This window comes from Mesocricetus auratus, unplaced genomic scaffold (assembly GCF_017639785.1).
Source record: "Mesocricetus auratus isolate SY011 unplaced genomic scaffold, BCM_Maur_2.0 Super-Scaffold_100006, whole genome shotgun sequence".
NCBI lineage: Eukaryota > Metazoa > Chordata > Mammalia > Rodentia > Cricetidae > Mesocricetus > Mesocricetus auratus.
In genome coordinates this window covers 63,465,222-63,478,463 of record NW_024429190.1, presented here as the reverse complement: position 1 = coordinate 63,478,463, position 13,242 = coordinate 63,465,222, and the positions used below count along the sequence as shown (strand labels likewise).

At 36.4% G+C, this 13,242-nt stretch overlaps 1 protein-coding gene across 1 annotated transcript in view; it reads left to right on the top strand.

The window, feature by feature from the left end:
• Positions 1-13,242, top strand: part of LOC101823178 (transmembrane protease serine 11C) — a 53,550-nt gene that overhangs the window by 14,952 nt on the left and 25,356 nt on the right. The window contains exon 3 of the mRNA XM_040746587.1: positions 6,093-6,211. Within this exon, the coding sequence (XP_040602521.1) occupies positions 6,093-6,211 (119 nt within the window). The remainder of the gene's footprint in view (positions 1-6,092; positions 6,212-13,242) is intronic.

Genomic DNA, 13,242 nt, shown 5'->3' with positions numbered 1-13,242 from the left:
AGGTAATGTCTGTCTTTGAGGGTGAGGTGTGTTTCTTGTATGCAGCAGAAGGAAGGGTTATGTCTTCGAATCCATTCTGCTAGTCTGTGTCTTTTTATGGGTGAGTTAAGGCCATTAATATTGAGGGATATTAATGACCATTGATTGCTCATCCTTCTTCGATTTGCAATGGTTGTTGTTGGTGGAATTATGGGTGGAATTTCACCCCTTTGTTCTTTTGGCTGTTGGTAGAGAGGGATTCTCTAATGCTTATGTTTTTCTGGTTGTAGTTAGCTTCCTTGGGTTGGAGTTTTCCTTCCAAAATTTTCTGTAGGGCTGGGTTAGTGGACACATATTGCTTGAATCTAGTTTTGTCATGGAATATCTTGTTTTCTCCGTCTGTAGTGATTGAGAGCTTTGCCAGGTATAGTAGTCTGGGCTGGCATCCATGGTCTCTTAGTGTAGGTAGAATATCTATCCAGGACCTTCTGGCTTTCAGAGTTTCCATGGAGAAATCAGGTGTAATTCTGATAGGTCTGCCTTTATATGTTACTTGACCTTTTTCCTTAGCTGCTCTTAATATTCTTTCTTTATTCTGTATGTTTGGGGTCTTGATTATTATGTGGCGAGGGGATTTCTTTTGTGGTCCACTCTATTTGGTGTTCTGTAGGCTTCTTGTACCTTCATTGGGATGTCTTTCTTAAGGTTGGGAAAGTTTTCTTCTATGATTTTGTTGAATATGCCTTCTGCCCCTTTGAGGTGGATTTCTTCTCCTTCTTCTATACCTATTATTCTTAGGTTTGGTCTTTTCATGGTGTCCCATATTTCCTGGATGTTTTGTGTTAAGGATTTGTTGGATTTAAGGTTTTCTTTGGTTGATAAATCCATTTCTCCTAGTGTATCTTCAACACTTGAAATTCTCTCTTCCATCTCTTCTATTCTGTTGGTAATGCTTGTATTGGTAGTGCCTGACTGCTTGTCCAGCTTTTCTATTTTCTGCCTTTCTTCATATTGTGTTTTTTTTAATGTCTCTATTTCAGTTTTCAACCCTTGCAGTGTTTGCATTGCTTCTTGCAATTTTCTGTTTATCTTTTCATCCGTTTGTTGCCTTTTATGAATTTTTTGGTTTGTTCTTTCTTCCATTTCTTGCATTTTTTGGTTTGCTTTTTGTTCTATTTCTCACATTTTGTGCTTTGTTTCTTCTTCCATTTCCTGCCTTTTTTGGTGTGTTTCTTCTTCCATTTTTTCATTTTTTGCTTTGTTTTTTCTACCATTTCTTGCATTTTGTGCTTTGTTTCTTCTTCCATTTCCTGCCTTTTGGTTTGTTTTTTCTTCCAATTCTTTCATTTTTTGGTTTGTTTTTTCTTCCATTTCTTGCATTTTTTGGTTTGTTTTTTCTTCCATTTCTTTGAGGGATTTTCCTATATCCTCTTTTAGGGCCTCTATCATTTTCATGAAAGTGCTTTTAAGGTCGTTCTCTTCTGCTTCGTTCGCATTGGAATGTTGGGGTCTTGCTGGTGTGGAGTCTCTAGAATCTGGCGGTGTCATAATTGTTTTTCTGTTGCTGACTGTGTTTTTGTATTGTCTCTTTCCCATCTCTTCTTCTAGTGGGTGCAGAAAGAGCCCCTTACTGGTCTGGGGACAAGAGTTCCCTTTTGGTGGGTGCTAGCAAGTCCAATAATCTGGTGGTTCTTCTATTCCTTGTCCAAATTCTGGTCCCATGGGTGGAGAAGAAGAACAGGAATCTGGGGCGCTTAGCCTCCTACCTGGTCCCCTGGACCCTATGCTGTGTCCTGTTGTACCTGATCTGGAACAGCAACTCCCCTGGTCTCCCTGGCTCCTCTGGTTTCCTGGTCTCATTGGTGGGAGAGAAGATCTGGAGTCTGGGGTGCTTGGCTCCCGCCGGGATTGGGAGCTCTGTGCAGTTCCCAGGTGATCTGCAGGCACTGGAACACAGGCTGGCAAGCCGGCCTGTTTACCTGATGCTGCCGGAGGAACAGCTGCTTCCCTGGACTCCCCTTTCATTAACTTTTTAAGTAGGGAAATTACTACTCTAAATAAAAGAGAAAAAGAGTAAGGGTGTGTCAAAGTGTCCACAGAGTTAACATTCATTCACTAAAATAATGTACTAATCTAGGTACTTAACACAGTAAAGTTTTCAAATAAGTATTTGGACTCTAAAATTTGAACTTTGCATATCACCAAATCTCATTATTATTTTGAGTTTTTCAACCTTTCTAAAGCAAAAGCTACTTATATCATAGAGTACTCAAAACCAGACCAGATTTGATCCTGCATACGATCATTGATAATCCCTGCTGCAGATCAATGAATTTTAACACCAACTCAGTATCACAGAACTACTAAATGGGCTGGGGATAGAGCTCAGTGGTAAAATACTTGCTTAGACTGCATGAATCTTTAAGTTCAATTCTCAATGCCTCGGAAAGAAAGATAGAAAGAAATAAAGAAAGGAAGGAAGGAAAGAAGATGAAAGGAGAGAAAATATTATCAAATGTTAGCCAACTAGTCCTAAATTATAGTTCTATAGTAGTAATAAGTTAAGACGTTCCATTGCACTATGAGGTGACCACAGATATTGATAATATAAAGCATTTTTGTCTCAATACAACATTATACTATTTCTTTAGAACTTCATACATACACATACAGTATATTTTGATCTAAGTTCACCTCTATGCCTCCCTCTAACTTCTCCTAGATCTGTTACCTATCCCCAAATCCCTTTTAACTTCATGGCTTAATTTGTTTGTATGTTTGTTTGTTTGTTTTTCATGACAAGGTATCTTAGGAGCCTGTCGTGGAACTTGTTCTGTAGACCAGACTGGCCTTGAACTCACAGAGACCTTTCTGCCTCTGCCTCCTGAATGCAGGGATTAAAGGTGCTCACTACCACTGCCTGGAGGCTTAATTTTTTAAGCCCCTTACATCCAATTTGTGCTGCCTATATTCTCATAGGTATGGGGCCATCCACTGGAGTGTAGGTGACCTGTCAGAAGACATATCCTCAAAGAAAATTGACTCTCTCCTCCAGAGGCCTTAAGCTCTTCCATGCTGGAATGCTGACTAGTTTGATTTTATTCCAACTCCCTCAGGTGCTATGAGTTCATGAGTCTCAAGGCCCTGGCATACACAGAAACCACTGTTTCATTCCAATTCTCTTTAACCTCTGGCTCTTCCATGATCTTTCTATCCTCTGTTCCACAATGGTCCTTGCCTCGGTGGTATAAATATTATGTCAATTAAAAGTAAATTAAGTTGTGTTTCTCTAGTCTTATGACTATGAAAACCATGAGATGTACATCTGTAGTTGAACCTGCACTGTCCAAAGTTCTCTGTGTATTTCTGGCAGGGAGCCAAGTTTGAGAATAGATGACCTTAAAGAAGATAGACAAACATACAACAGTAAAACATTTGGAGGTTCAGAGGTGGTGACCAAGTTCACTATATAATTCTAAGATGCTAGGATACAGGTTCCTTTAACCATGTTGCTCTGATATACATGTCCTACTTTGCCAAAATCATCTCAATGTCCAAGTCATCTGTCCTAGTTATAGTCATTATGTCCACATTCCAGCCATCCCACAGGGAAACCAGGAAAGCAAGAGTGTCTTCTCTCAGTAAGAGAACATCTCAGAACATCCAAAGGCATTTTCATTCCATTTTTTTCAGAATGCAAATGCAACATCATAACTCTTAGCTATAACAGAGGCTGGAAAACAGTTTTCAAATTAGCATCTGCTCAGAAAAGATGAGACTGTATTACCCTAGGAAAAGAAAACATCAATAAATTCCACATGGTTGGTGTTTGGAGAAAGTTAAGCTTTCTCACTGATCTTTTTATCACCTCTAGTACAATTTATACCCAAAATGTTTATACTAATCATAAGTGGAAACTCTTCACTCTTTTCCACCCTTCTACAAATAGGTACTTTAGTTTCAGGGAATAGTAAGTGAAAGTATAAATGTAAGACTACAAGCAAAGAGGGCCTTCTCAATATCCTTTCAATTACTTCAGAATTTTACCCTGTATCCATGAGCAAAAATTAGAAATATGTGAGTTTTTCTTCCCAGAGTGCATCTTTAAAATCAAGCAGAGCAATACATTATGTAAGGGGCATTGTAAACTCTCCAATGGCCCATCTGAGAGAACACAGCAGGAAACAACAAGTCTGAAAAGTAGACAGCAGAAGTTGAAGCTGAAGACATTGAACATAGACCAACTTCTAATATAACCAAAATAAGCCATATGTATGGCATTCAGCTGTGAATCTATGCATAAGAGTGGGCATAGTGTTTATGGGTTTATTATAAGCCCACATATATATGCACAAGTTCAAAGATAAATGGATTAGTGCAAATTGAAAATAAAAAATAGCATTTCCTATATGACAACTTCTTTCTAGGCAGTCAGACTAAATATCCATTTCTTTGAAAGTAAATAAAGGTTATCTCACTTTTTTGTTTGTTTTTTAGAGGCAAGATTTCTCTGTGTAACAGACCAGGCTAGCCTCAAACTCACTGAGATCCACTTGACTCTGCCTCCCAAGTGCTGGGATTAAAGGCATGCACTACCACTGCCGGGCCTCAAATAGTTTTTAAATGTAAAGAAGACAGTTATTGGGACTCTTATTTCCCCTTAAGCTTAAATCTTTGCTAATCATACTTGTTCTAATGAATCTGTAATGAGTGAAAATAATACCTAAAACAGATCTAATGCCCTCTTTCTTTTCTGTTCATCGTCTGGATTATATTTGAACTAGCCCTTTACTATGACTACTGTTAATTCCTTAAGTGCAAATGAAAACATTCAATTTGTTTCTATTCTTTTTGGGTCAGTACTCAGTGACTTAATAGGATAAAGAACTACAAAAGGCTGTACTCCATAGTGCCTAGATTCACAATCTGATAACAAAACTTTTACATTTCTAAAGATAAGCTATGTGGGATTTATGCTAATAAATATGTAATGAGAAAATCTGTTTCATTGGAATTATTCTAAATAAAACCTGTGGCAAGGAAACAGTACATACAATATTTAATGTCAAAAATTTTAATGTAATGGAGAAAATACCAGAAAACCAGCAGCTAAAATAAGTAATTGCAGAGGCAGCTTTTACTTTAACATTATTTTTCTGGACCATTAAGATGGCCCATAGTTGAGGGCACTTGCTGCCAACTTGACTACCTGAGTTCAATTCCCAAGACTCACATGGTGGAAGGAGAGGCGTGACTCCCACAAGTTGCCCTCTGACCTCCACACGTGCTTCATGGCGCACACTCCCACCAACACACACACACACACACACACACACACACCACATATACAAAGTACTCTCTTATTTTACTTTTTTTCTTTAATTATTTGTGAAAGTCATGGCAGACTACACCAAATAATTAGTTGCAAACACTGACATGAAGAATTTTCTCGAAACATTGTACAATGTACTTCTTCACTGTTTTACTTTAATGCTGCTGCTTTTATGTCTCCTCACTTTCCCTCCCTCTATAATCTTCCCCTTACTATATAGACTGGAGTCATACAAAGTGATCTCAAAATTTAAGAAGAGAGTGTTCACTGTTCTGTTAGAAGAATTTGAGTGGTTCTGGTCAACCTTGCTCCTGGCCTATTTCATTCCCTTGCCTGTCTAAAATCACACACTTCATTTCTTTGTTCGGTTTAATAAATGCGCAGGACTTTCAAGTCATGACTTATTTCATTTTCTCCCTTATTCTTTTTTAATTCCTTAGGTATTCTGTGAGTAAGAAATCCTATGATTTGACTAGTGTTCAGAAATGTAAAGTATGGTAAACACAAAGACCAAGATAATTACTATATTTTAATGTAATTTTGTTTCATAACACATTGCTCAAACTTGCAAACTGACATATTAAAAATTTACATTAAAAAATCTTGAATACATTTTGGTGAAAGGTTGTAATTTAGCATTCCTCCCCTCAAGCAATTTTCACAAGCAATGGGCATTAAGAATTTTAGATGTCACGCAACCTGACATTTTATGAGTGCATGACTTTTCAGAATGAAAGTGGCTGTGCACGATGGAAAAACTATTTTCCTTTTGTCTCCTCAGGAAAACCACCTTTCTACTACCATGTCAGCTTCAAGGTTAACAACATTGACTACGACAGCAAATTTGCAAAGTCATATTCTGAGGAATATATGGACCTAAATAAAAAGATAGTATTTTTGGTAAGTTGAATGATTGTCTATGCATTCCTAAAAGTCACCTTCCAAGTTCAAAATAATTTCCAACCAATACCTTGTTCTAGATTAGATGAATCAACCCTTTCAGAAAGTCCTCTGAAAACTCGAACTTGGAAATATGCAAAGGGATGCATTTCAAGAAACCCCGAGGATAGGGGCACATGAAAGAGAGTCAATAGTTCTAATGAATTAATCAATTACATGAGTTATATATGCTTGACCTCTAAGATTCATAACATAGCATGTTGCCTCTGGTTCAAAAATTAACCTGTCCTTTGTGGGAAAAAAATCTGGCCAATCTGAAAGACAATGTCCTCACTGCTGAGGAAATGTTGTAAATCTCTTGCTTAGGAATGAATGGGCTTTCTATTCATGTTCACCAGGTTAAAGATTCAACCAAGAGTCTAACTGGATTCAGTTAGAACCTTCTGTTATCATAGACACTACTATAATTAACTAAAGTAACTAAATTAACCAGACTGACAGTGTCAGGATGAGTGATGACATCATTCGTCTACCATTTCTGCTAGAATCTCCTGATAGGACATGGCAGACACACCTCATTCATCTGACAAAAGCTTGTAGTCCTTCCAAGTCACCCCATTATGCACAAGTTTTTAATAAGTCAGAGTTCCTGAAAGTCCTGGTGTGTTTTTGCCATCATAGAAGGAATCAGAAAATGAAGGCAGAAAAGTCAGCTGCTAGCTTTAGAAAAGAAAGGAAACAAAGCAATATATAATACAATGGATAAGAAAGAGTCTGCAGTGAAATATGCTAAACTTAGGGGGACAATTATTGCTTTTCTTTCTTATGTGAAACCTAGACTTTAAAAACATATATGTAGGACATCAAAGTACAGTGGAACATTTTGGAAGAGGAAGGAGCCCAGTAGACAGGTAGAAAGAAGACAAGAACATGAATGCAGTACAGGGCAAAACAAGTAAAATATATAATATGCCTATATGAAACTATCATAATAAAGTCAATCATTTTATACAGCAAATACTACTAATAAAAAGAATAACATACAAAAAGAAAGAAAGAAATGGACTCAGGGGCCTTATTCAATTCCAAAGTTAGTGCTTTACTATCTGTATGACTTTTGTTCCTTAATTCTCCTTCAATTCAACTTCTTTATATGGACATTAGATCACAAATGCTAAAATAATAAGGTGTTGCAGACTCACAAAAAGTGAAATGTGATTTAAGCCAAAGTCTTTTAAATTATTTTGTCAGTCTTTTAAAAAGATAGCCTTAATCTATGGGTATAATGAAAAGTCATTAAGAGTCCATTTAATATATTCATTTAGCAGCATAATAGTAGTAGTAGGTTTTCTTCTTATAAGATTTATGATATGTCTAGTCACAAGTTCTTGGCCCAACTATAATGTCAGGTATGGGTTTCATCTTGTAAAGACAGCCTTAAGTCATGACTGCTCCCATGACATTCATGCCAATATTGAGTTTCTAAGAAAATCATCTTATAACAAGCTCTAACTTCAGACCAATACATTCAAATCAATTAGCCCTAGCATAGTGGTTTTCAATATTCCTAGTGCTGTGACTCTTTAACATGCTTCGTCATGTTGTAGTGACCCCCAACCATAAAATTATTTTCGTTGCCACTTCATAACTAATTTTGCTACTGTTATGAATCATAGTGTAAATAACTGATATGCAGGATATCTAATAAGCGATACCCATGAAAAGGTCTTTTAACCCCCCCCAAAGGGACCATAACCCACAGGTTGAGAACAACTGCTCTACAACAATTGGTATAACTAATATTGCATTATCCTTGCCTTTGAAGCAGTAATCATAATGTCTTCCTTCAGGTGTATTTAACAACTCCATGCCTAGTTTCCAATACATATGCCTGATATATGCTGTACAATGCCTTGTTTTTACATTTGCTTTCTTTCTGTTTTCACTGAATATAATAATGCTGCATTCATCATCAGTATTAACAACATTCATAAGTACAACACTGTGATAATAACATGTACCTAATGGAGTTACAAATCATTAGATAAACTTCACAGTCAGTATAATAATTCCTGTAGACTGTCTAATTCTGATTACCACTATATAATTCATTGGATGACTCACCCTTTAAACCAAGAGAAATCCTGCTTTATCATAAACTATTGGAGAAAGGTCTTGATAGATAGCAGTCTCACAGTTCATATTTTATATGGTTTTCTAATGGGCAGATCAAGAAATCTCCATACCTTCCTGCATTATTTTAACCTCTTCAACAGTTATGTAATCCAACAAAGTGAAAAGAAATTCTGAGAACAATTAAAATGGCACAAGATCTTATTAATATAGTTAGCTTTACTATTTTTCAGTGTAAGTACTTAAGTAACAGTATTAGTCCTCAAAATGTCCCTATATTATATGAAGAAACTGAGACACTAAGAGATCGAGTTGCCAAAGTCAAATTCCTTGATTATTTGTCCTTTATTTAAAGGCCACCAAAACACTAAAAAATTGTATGAAGTTAATATGACCAGGAAATAATCCATTGTGTTTAATATAATGTAATATGATTTTCATCACATAAATGCATTGAGTTTATAGATAGTCAAGGCACCCATATTAACCAGTTAGCCAACCTTATACATTAAACTACTTACTGGACATATTAGTTAGGTATACAACCAGGGCATTCATCAAATAAATTCCCCCTAACATAACCAGAGCATGCTAGGAGCTTGAGGCCTATTAGACCTATATCTTTTTGATGCAGTCTACCAGATGAAAGGTTCTCTATAGGATTCATCAGATTTAAAAACATATCATTTAAAAAATAATAATAAAGCAAATAATTATAGTTGGTTTTGTTCAGTTTAATATAGTATAGCAAATGTTATAATTTGAGTAAAAATTGTTAGCATTCATTCAGTTCTAGGACCCTCAAAATGTACCAGAAAAAAATAGCATAAAATCCAAGAAACATAAATTCAAGTATTACAATATTATGTATTTTAAAACCATAGTATTTATCTTATTATTCTTTCGTAGTGACACAGTGTCTTATGGTTTCTATTGCTGTGAAGAGACACCATGACCACAGCAACTCTTATAAAGGAAAATATTTAATTGAAGTGGCAGCTTACAGTTTCAAAGGTTTAGTCCATTATCATCATGGCAGACAGCATGGCTGCTGTGTAAATGGAGGTGTTCAGACAGACATGACGCTGGAGAATTCTACATCTTTGTCAGAGTCAACAGAAAGTGAACTGAGACACAGGGTGTGGGTTGAGCATACATGAGACCTCAAAGCCTACCTGTGCAGTGACACATTTCCTCCAACAAGACCACACTTACTACAACAACATCACCCCTTTTAATAGTACCACGCCCTTTGGGGGCCATTTTCTTTCCAAACATCACATACAGCATTATGTTTTCAAGTGCTTCTGTATTTGTTGGTAGTTGCAGGATCCAGGCCTTGACTAATACAAATAGGCATTATAAAAAATAAAATAAAATAATACACCTTCATCCTTACATTTTTTCACATTTGAGAAGTTTCTAGACTAAGGTTTAAAAAACTAATAATATTAAAATGTTAAGAAGTTTTACCATGTAACTATACAAAAAGTTATATTAACTCATATCAACCCCAATAGTTCAGTTGAGTACCCTTCTTCCATCTCCATCAAAAACAGTTTTTCATAATACCTCTTTGTAAATGTGTTCAAGAATGTTAACTAATATTTTAATATATTATTTACTCCATTTAGCAATCACAAACTCATATTTCAAAAACAAAAATTAGCATTTTTTCAATTAGCCTATTCAGTATTTTCTGAGACAAGGTCTCACTGGCTAGGCTAATAGTAGCTAGCTTTGTGGACCAGGCTAGGCTCAAACACACAGATTTACTGCTCTTGCCCCCCATATTCTGAGATTAAAGACAAGTGCCACCATGCCTGGCTGAACTACTAAATTTTCAACCTTAAAATGTTTGTTTTAAGTACTAGCTTTTTTTTAAATCCATATTCTCCCATTTCATTGTGGTCATGCTGAGGAACTGGTCTCAGATTCATCAGGTTTAGTTTCTTGACATACCAGTTTCAGCTAATCTTGTGCTCCTCTCTGCCCCTCACCTTCCTCATTTGTGATGGTAGCAATACTATCTCCCCAGAGGGCTGTTGCAAGAGTTCAAATATGAGTGTAAGTATGCCACATGGAAGTAATTAGGAAGAACCATGTAACTATTTGACGGCTGTAGTACTAGCTTTTTAATCCCCTCTATATCTAAATATTCTTAAGTGTGAGGATTTTTTATTTGTTTTTATTTTATGTGTTTTGCATAAAACTGTTGCTCAAGTTGTTATCTTTTACTCCAGCAGCTCTGTGTGGATGAACACTTAACCTGTTTTATGTTCTCAGCCTGCTGGACTCCTTTGTTTTCATTCTTGGTTTCCTTTGTTGGTTATTTTCTTTTTATCCAAGGCAACTACATAAGGCAGAAAGGGAGATGCTCTAAATCCTGCCAGCTTAATTTGGGGCAAAGACCTTCTTCTACACAGCAAAAGCCCCACAAAGAAGCTTTTTGTTGGATTCCAGGAGTTCTGCTCAGATCTTAGCTGTGAATCTCTGCTTCTGCTTCCATAAGCTACTGGATGAAGGTTCTATGATAGCATTTAAGGTAGTCATCAATCTCATTATCAGAGAAGGGCATTTAAGGTAGCTTCTTCACTATTGCGCAGATTCGTAGTTGGGGTCATCCTTGTGGATCCCTGGACACTTCCCTAGTGCTGGGACCGGACAAGGTGCTGCTAGGTCCAGCGCCCAAGTAATGTGACAGACTTTGATGATTCACCATGGGAGACGTCACCTTCCCTGAGCAGTGGATGGGGGTTGATGGGAAGAATGGGAGGAAAGAGATCTGGGATTGGTATGTAAAATAAGATTGGTTTTAATTTAAATAAAAATTAATTTTAAAAAACATTAGAAAAAGTTTAGATTTGTGATTCTTTTAAGATTTTTAATAAGATTGCCTTTTGAGATAAATAATAAAATAATTGATCCTTTCTTAGTATCTCAAAATGCAGCCTGCCATTTAAAAGCAGCCCAAGAAGATCCTCAAGGGCTGGGAATAAGGTGGGGCTCTACTTTATGCAGGCAAGAAAACTGGGCCTTTGTTTGTTTTACCATTATGTTAGTTTCTTAATCTAGTTGCCTCCATATATGTGAACTTAATAACATATAAGTGACAGTCATCATATAGTACCAAACACTTCATAACACTTTGAATTTTGTATCCATAACCAATATCTATAAGCAATGCTATATATGTATAAAATCACCAATTGCCATATATGTACAATTAGGACAATAATGCTCTTAGAATTTTTATTTATAAAAATTTTTCTATTGCTGGGAGTTGGCGCATGCCTTCAATCCCAGCACTCGGGAGGCAGAGTCAGGCAGATCTCTGTGAGTTAGAGGCCAGCCCACTCTACAGAGCGAGTTCACGGACAGCCTCCAAAACAATACAGAGAAACCCTGTCTCGGAAAGACAAAAAAAAAAAAAGAACTGGCTGAAAAAGAAAAAGAAGCTTTTTGTTGTTTTCTGCACACTACAGGGAGAGAAGGAAGCTTCACACTTATCTTGCAGTTCCTTATTGGATTGTTTGTTTGTTTGGACTTTTTTGTTTTGTTTTGCTTTGTTTGTTTTTTTTGAGACATGGTCTCACTATGTAGTCTTGGTTGGCTTCAAGTTTGCTGTATGACCAGTCTGAACTCAAATCCTTATTGGCTTTTATGGAGCTACAGAAAATTACAGAAAAGATAGAGTCAACTTCATTCCTGAGTGTCCACAGATATCCCGAGCCTTTCCAGGACTGGGGGTGGGGGTGACATGGGTCCTTCTTTGCAGAAGGTTCTCAGGATTCCTGACTCATCCAAGCAGAAGAAGGCTTTTTTTAATCATCATACTAGTCCTTGATCCTCATAAAACTCAATTGTCTCTCCTTGGAGTTAAGAATTGAGCCTATGATTGTTTACTGTTTTATGATCTCTGCATTTGATCAACTTACCTATGACATCCAAACTACCTTGGTCTATAAGGTCCTCTGATACCTCATTTCTGCATATTTGTGCAGATATATATAGCTTATATGATGTTTGCTTAGTCATCTGAGTCATAAATCCGTCAAAAACACCGGTCTGTTCTTATCTTGGACTTTCACAATTGTCATTCCCATCATCTAGAACACTATCCTCTTCTTCCCTTTACTTTTGACTTTCCATCTTCCGGGTCTCATTCACATGTCACTCCTTCAAAGAGGCCTTAACTGAGGCCTGAATCACTCCATCTCGTTATTTCATTATTTCACATTCTTCATATCAATCATATCTCAAACCACTATACTTATATATTTATTTCTAGGTATGCATAATCATCTCTCCTATGCATTAAGACACTTAAAAAGGAAGACTATTTTGTTTCACAGGATAATGTATTTATTACATGTTACCATTACTTGACAACAGGAAAAAATAAAAATTCAACCTTTTGTCAATTCCAACACAATGAAGTTTTTGAGGACTATATTTGCCAACATGGAAGCTACAGCAGGTGCTTGTAGCGATGCTGAAGGTCCTGTTGTAGGAAGTCATACATTACACTGGAAAACAGAGAAGTGATACAGAAAATGATTCTTATATAAAATTTCTCTTGAAACAACTCTGTATAGTTTTGATTCTTTTAATTTTTGAGAATTTCATACAAGAATACTGTATTTATATAATTTCTGCCCCCTCTACTCCTTCTCCTAACTTCCTGTGTTCCCAATAACCTGTCATATTCAAGACCTCTTCTTTAATTTTGTTGTATGCACACACATACCCCACATACACACACAAAAATAAATAAATAAATTATGTCTACTTAATGTTCCTTATGTGTTCATGTGATTAGGACTGACCACTTGGGATTAGATAACCTATCTGGTCCTTTATTCTCAGAGAAAAATGATTCTCTATCTCTCAGAAGC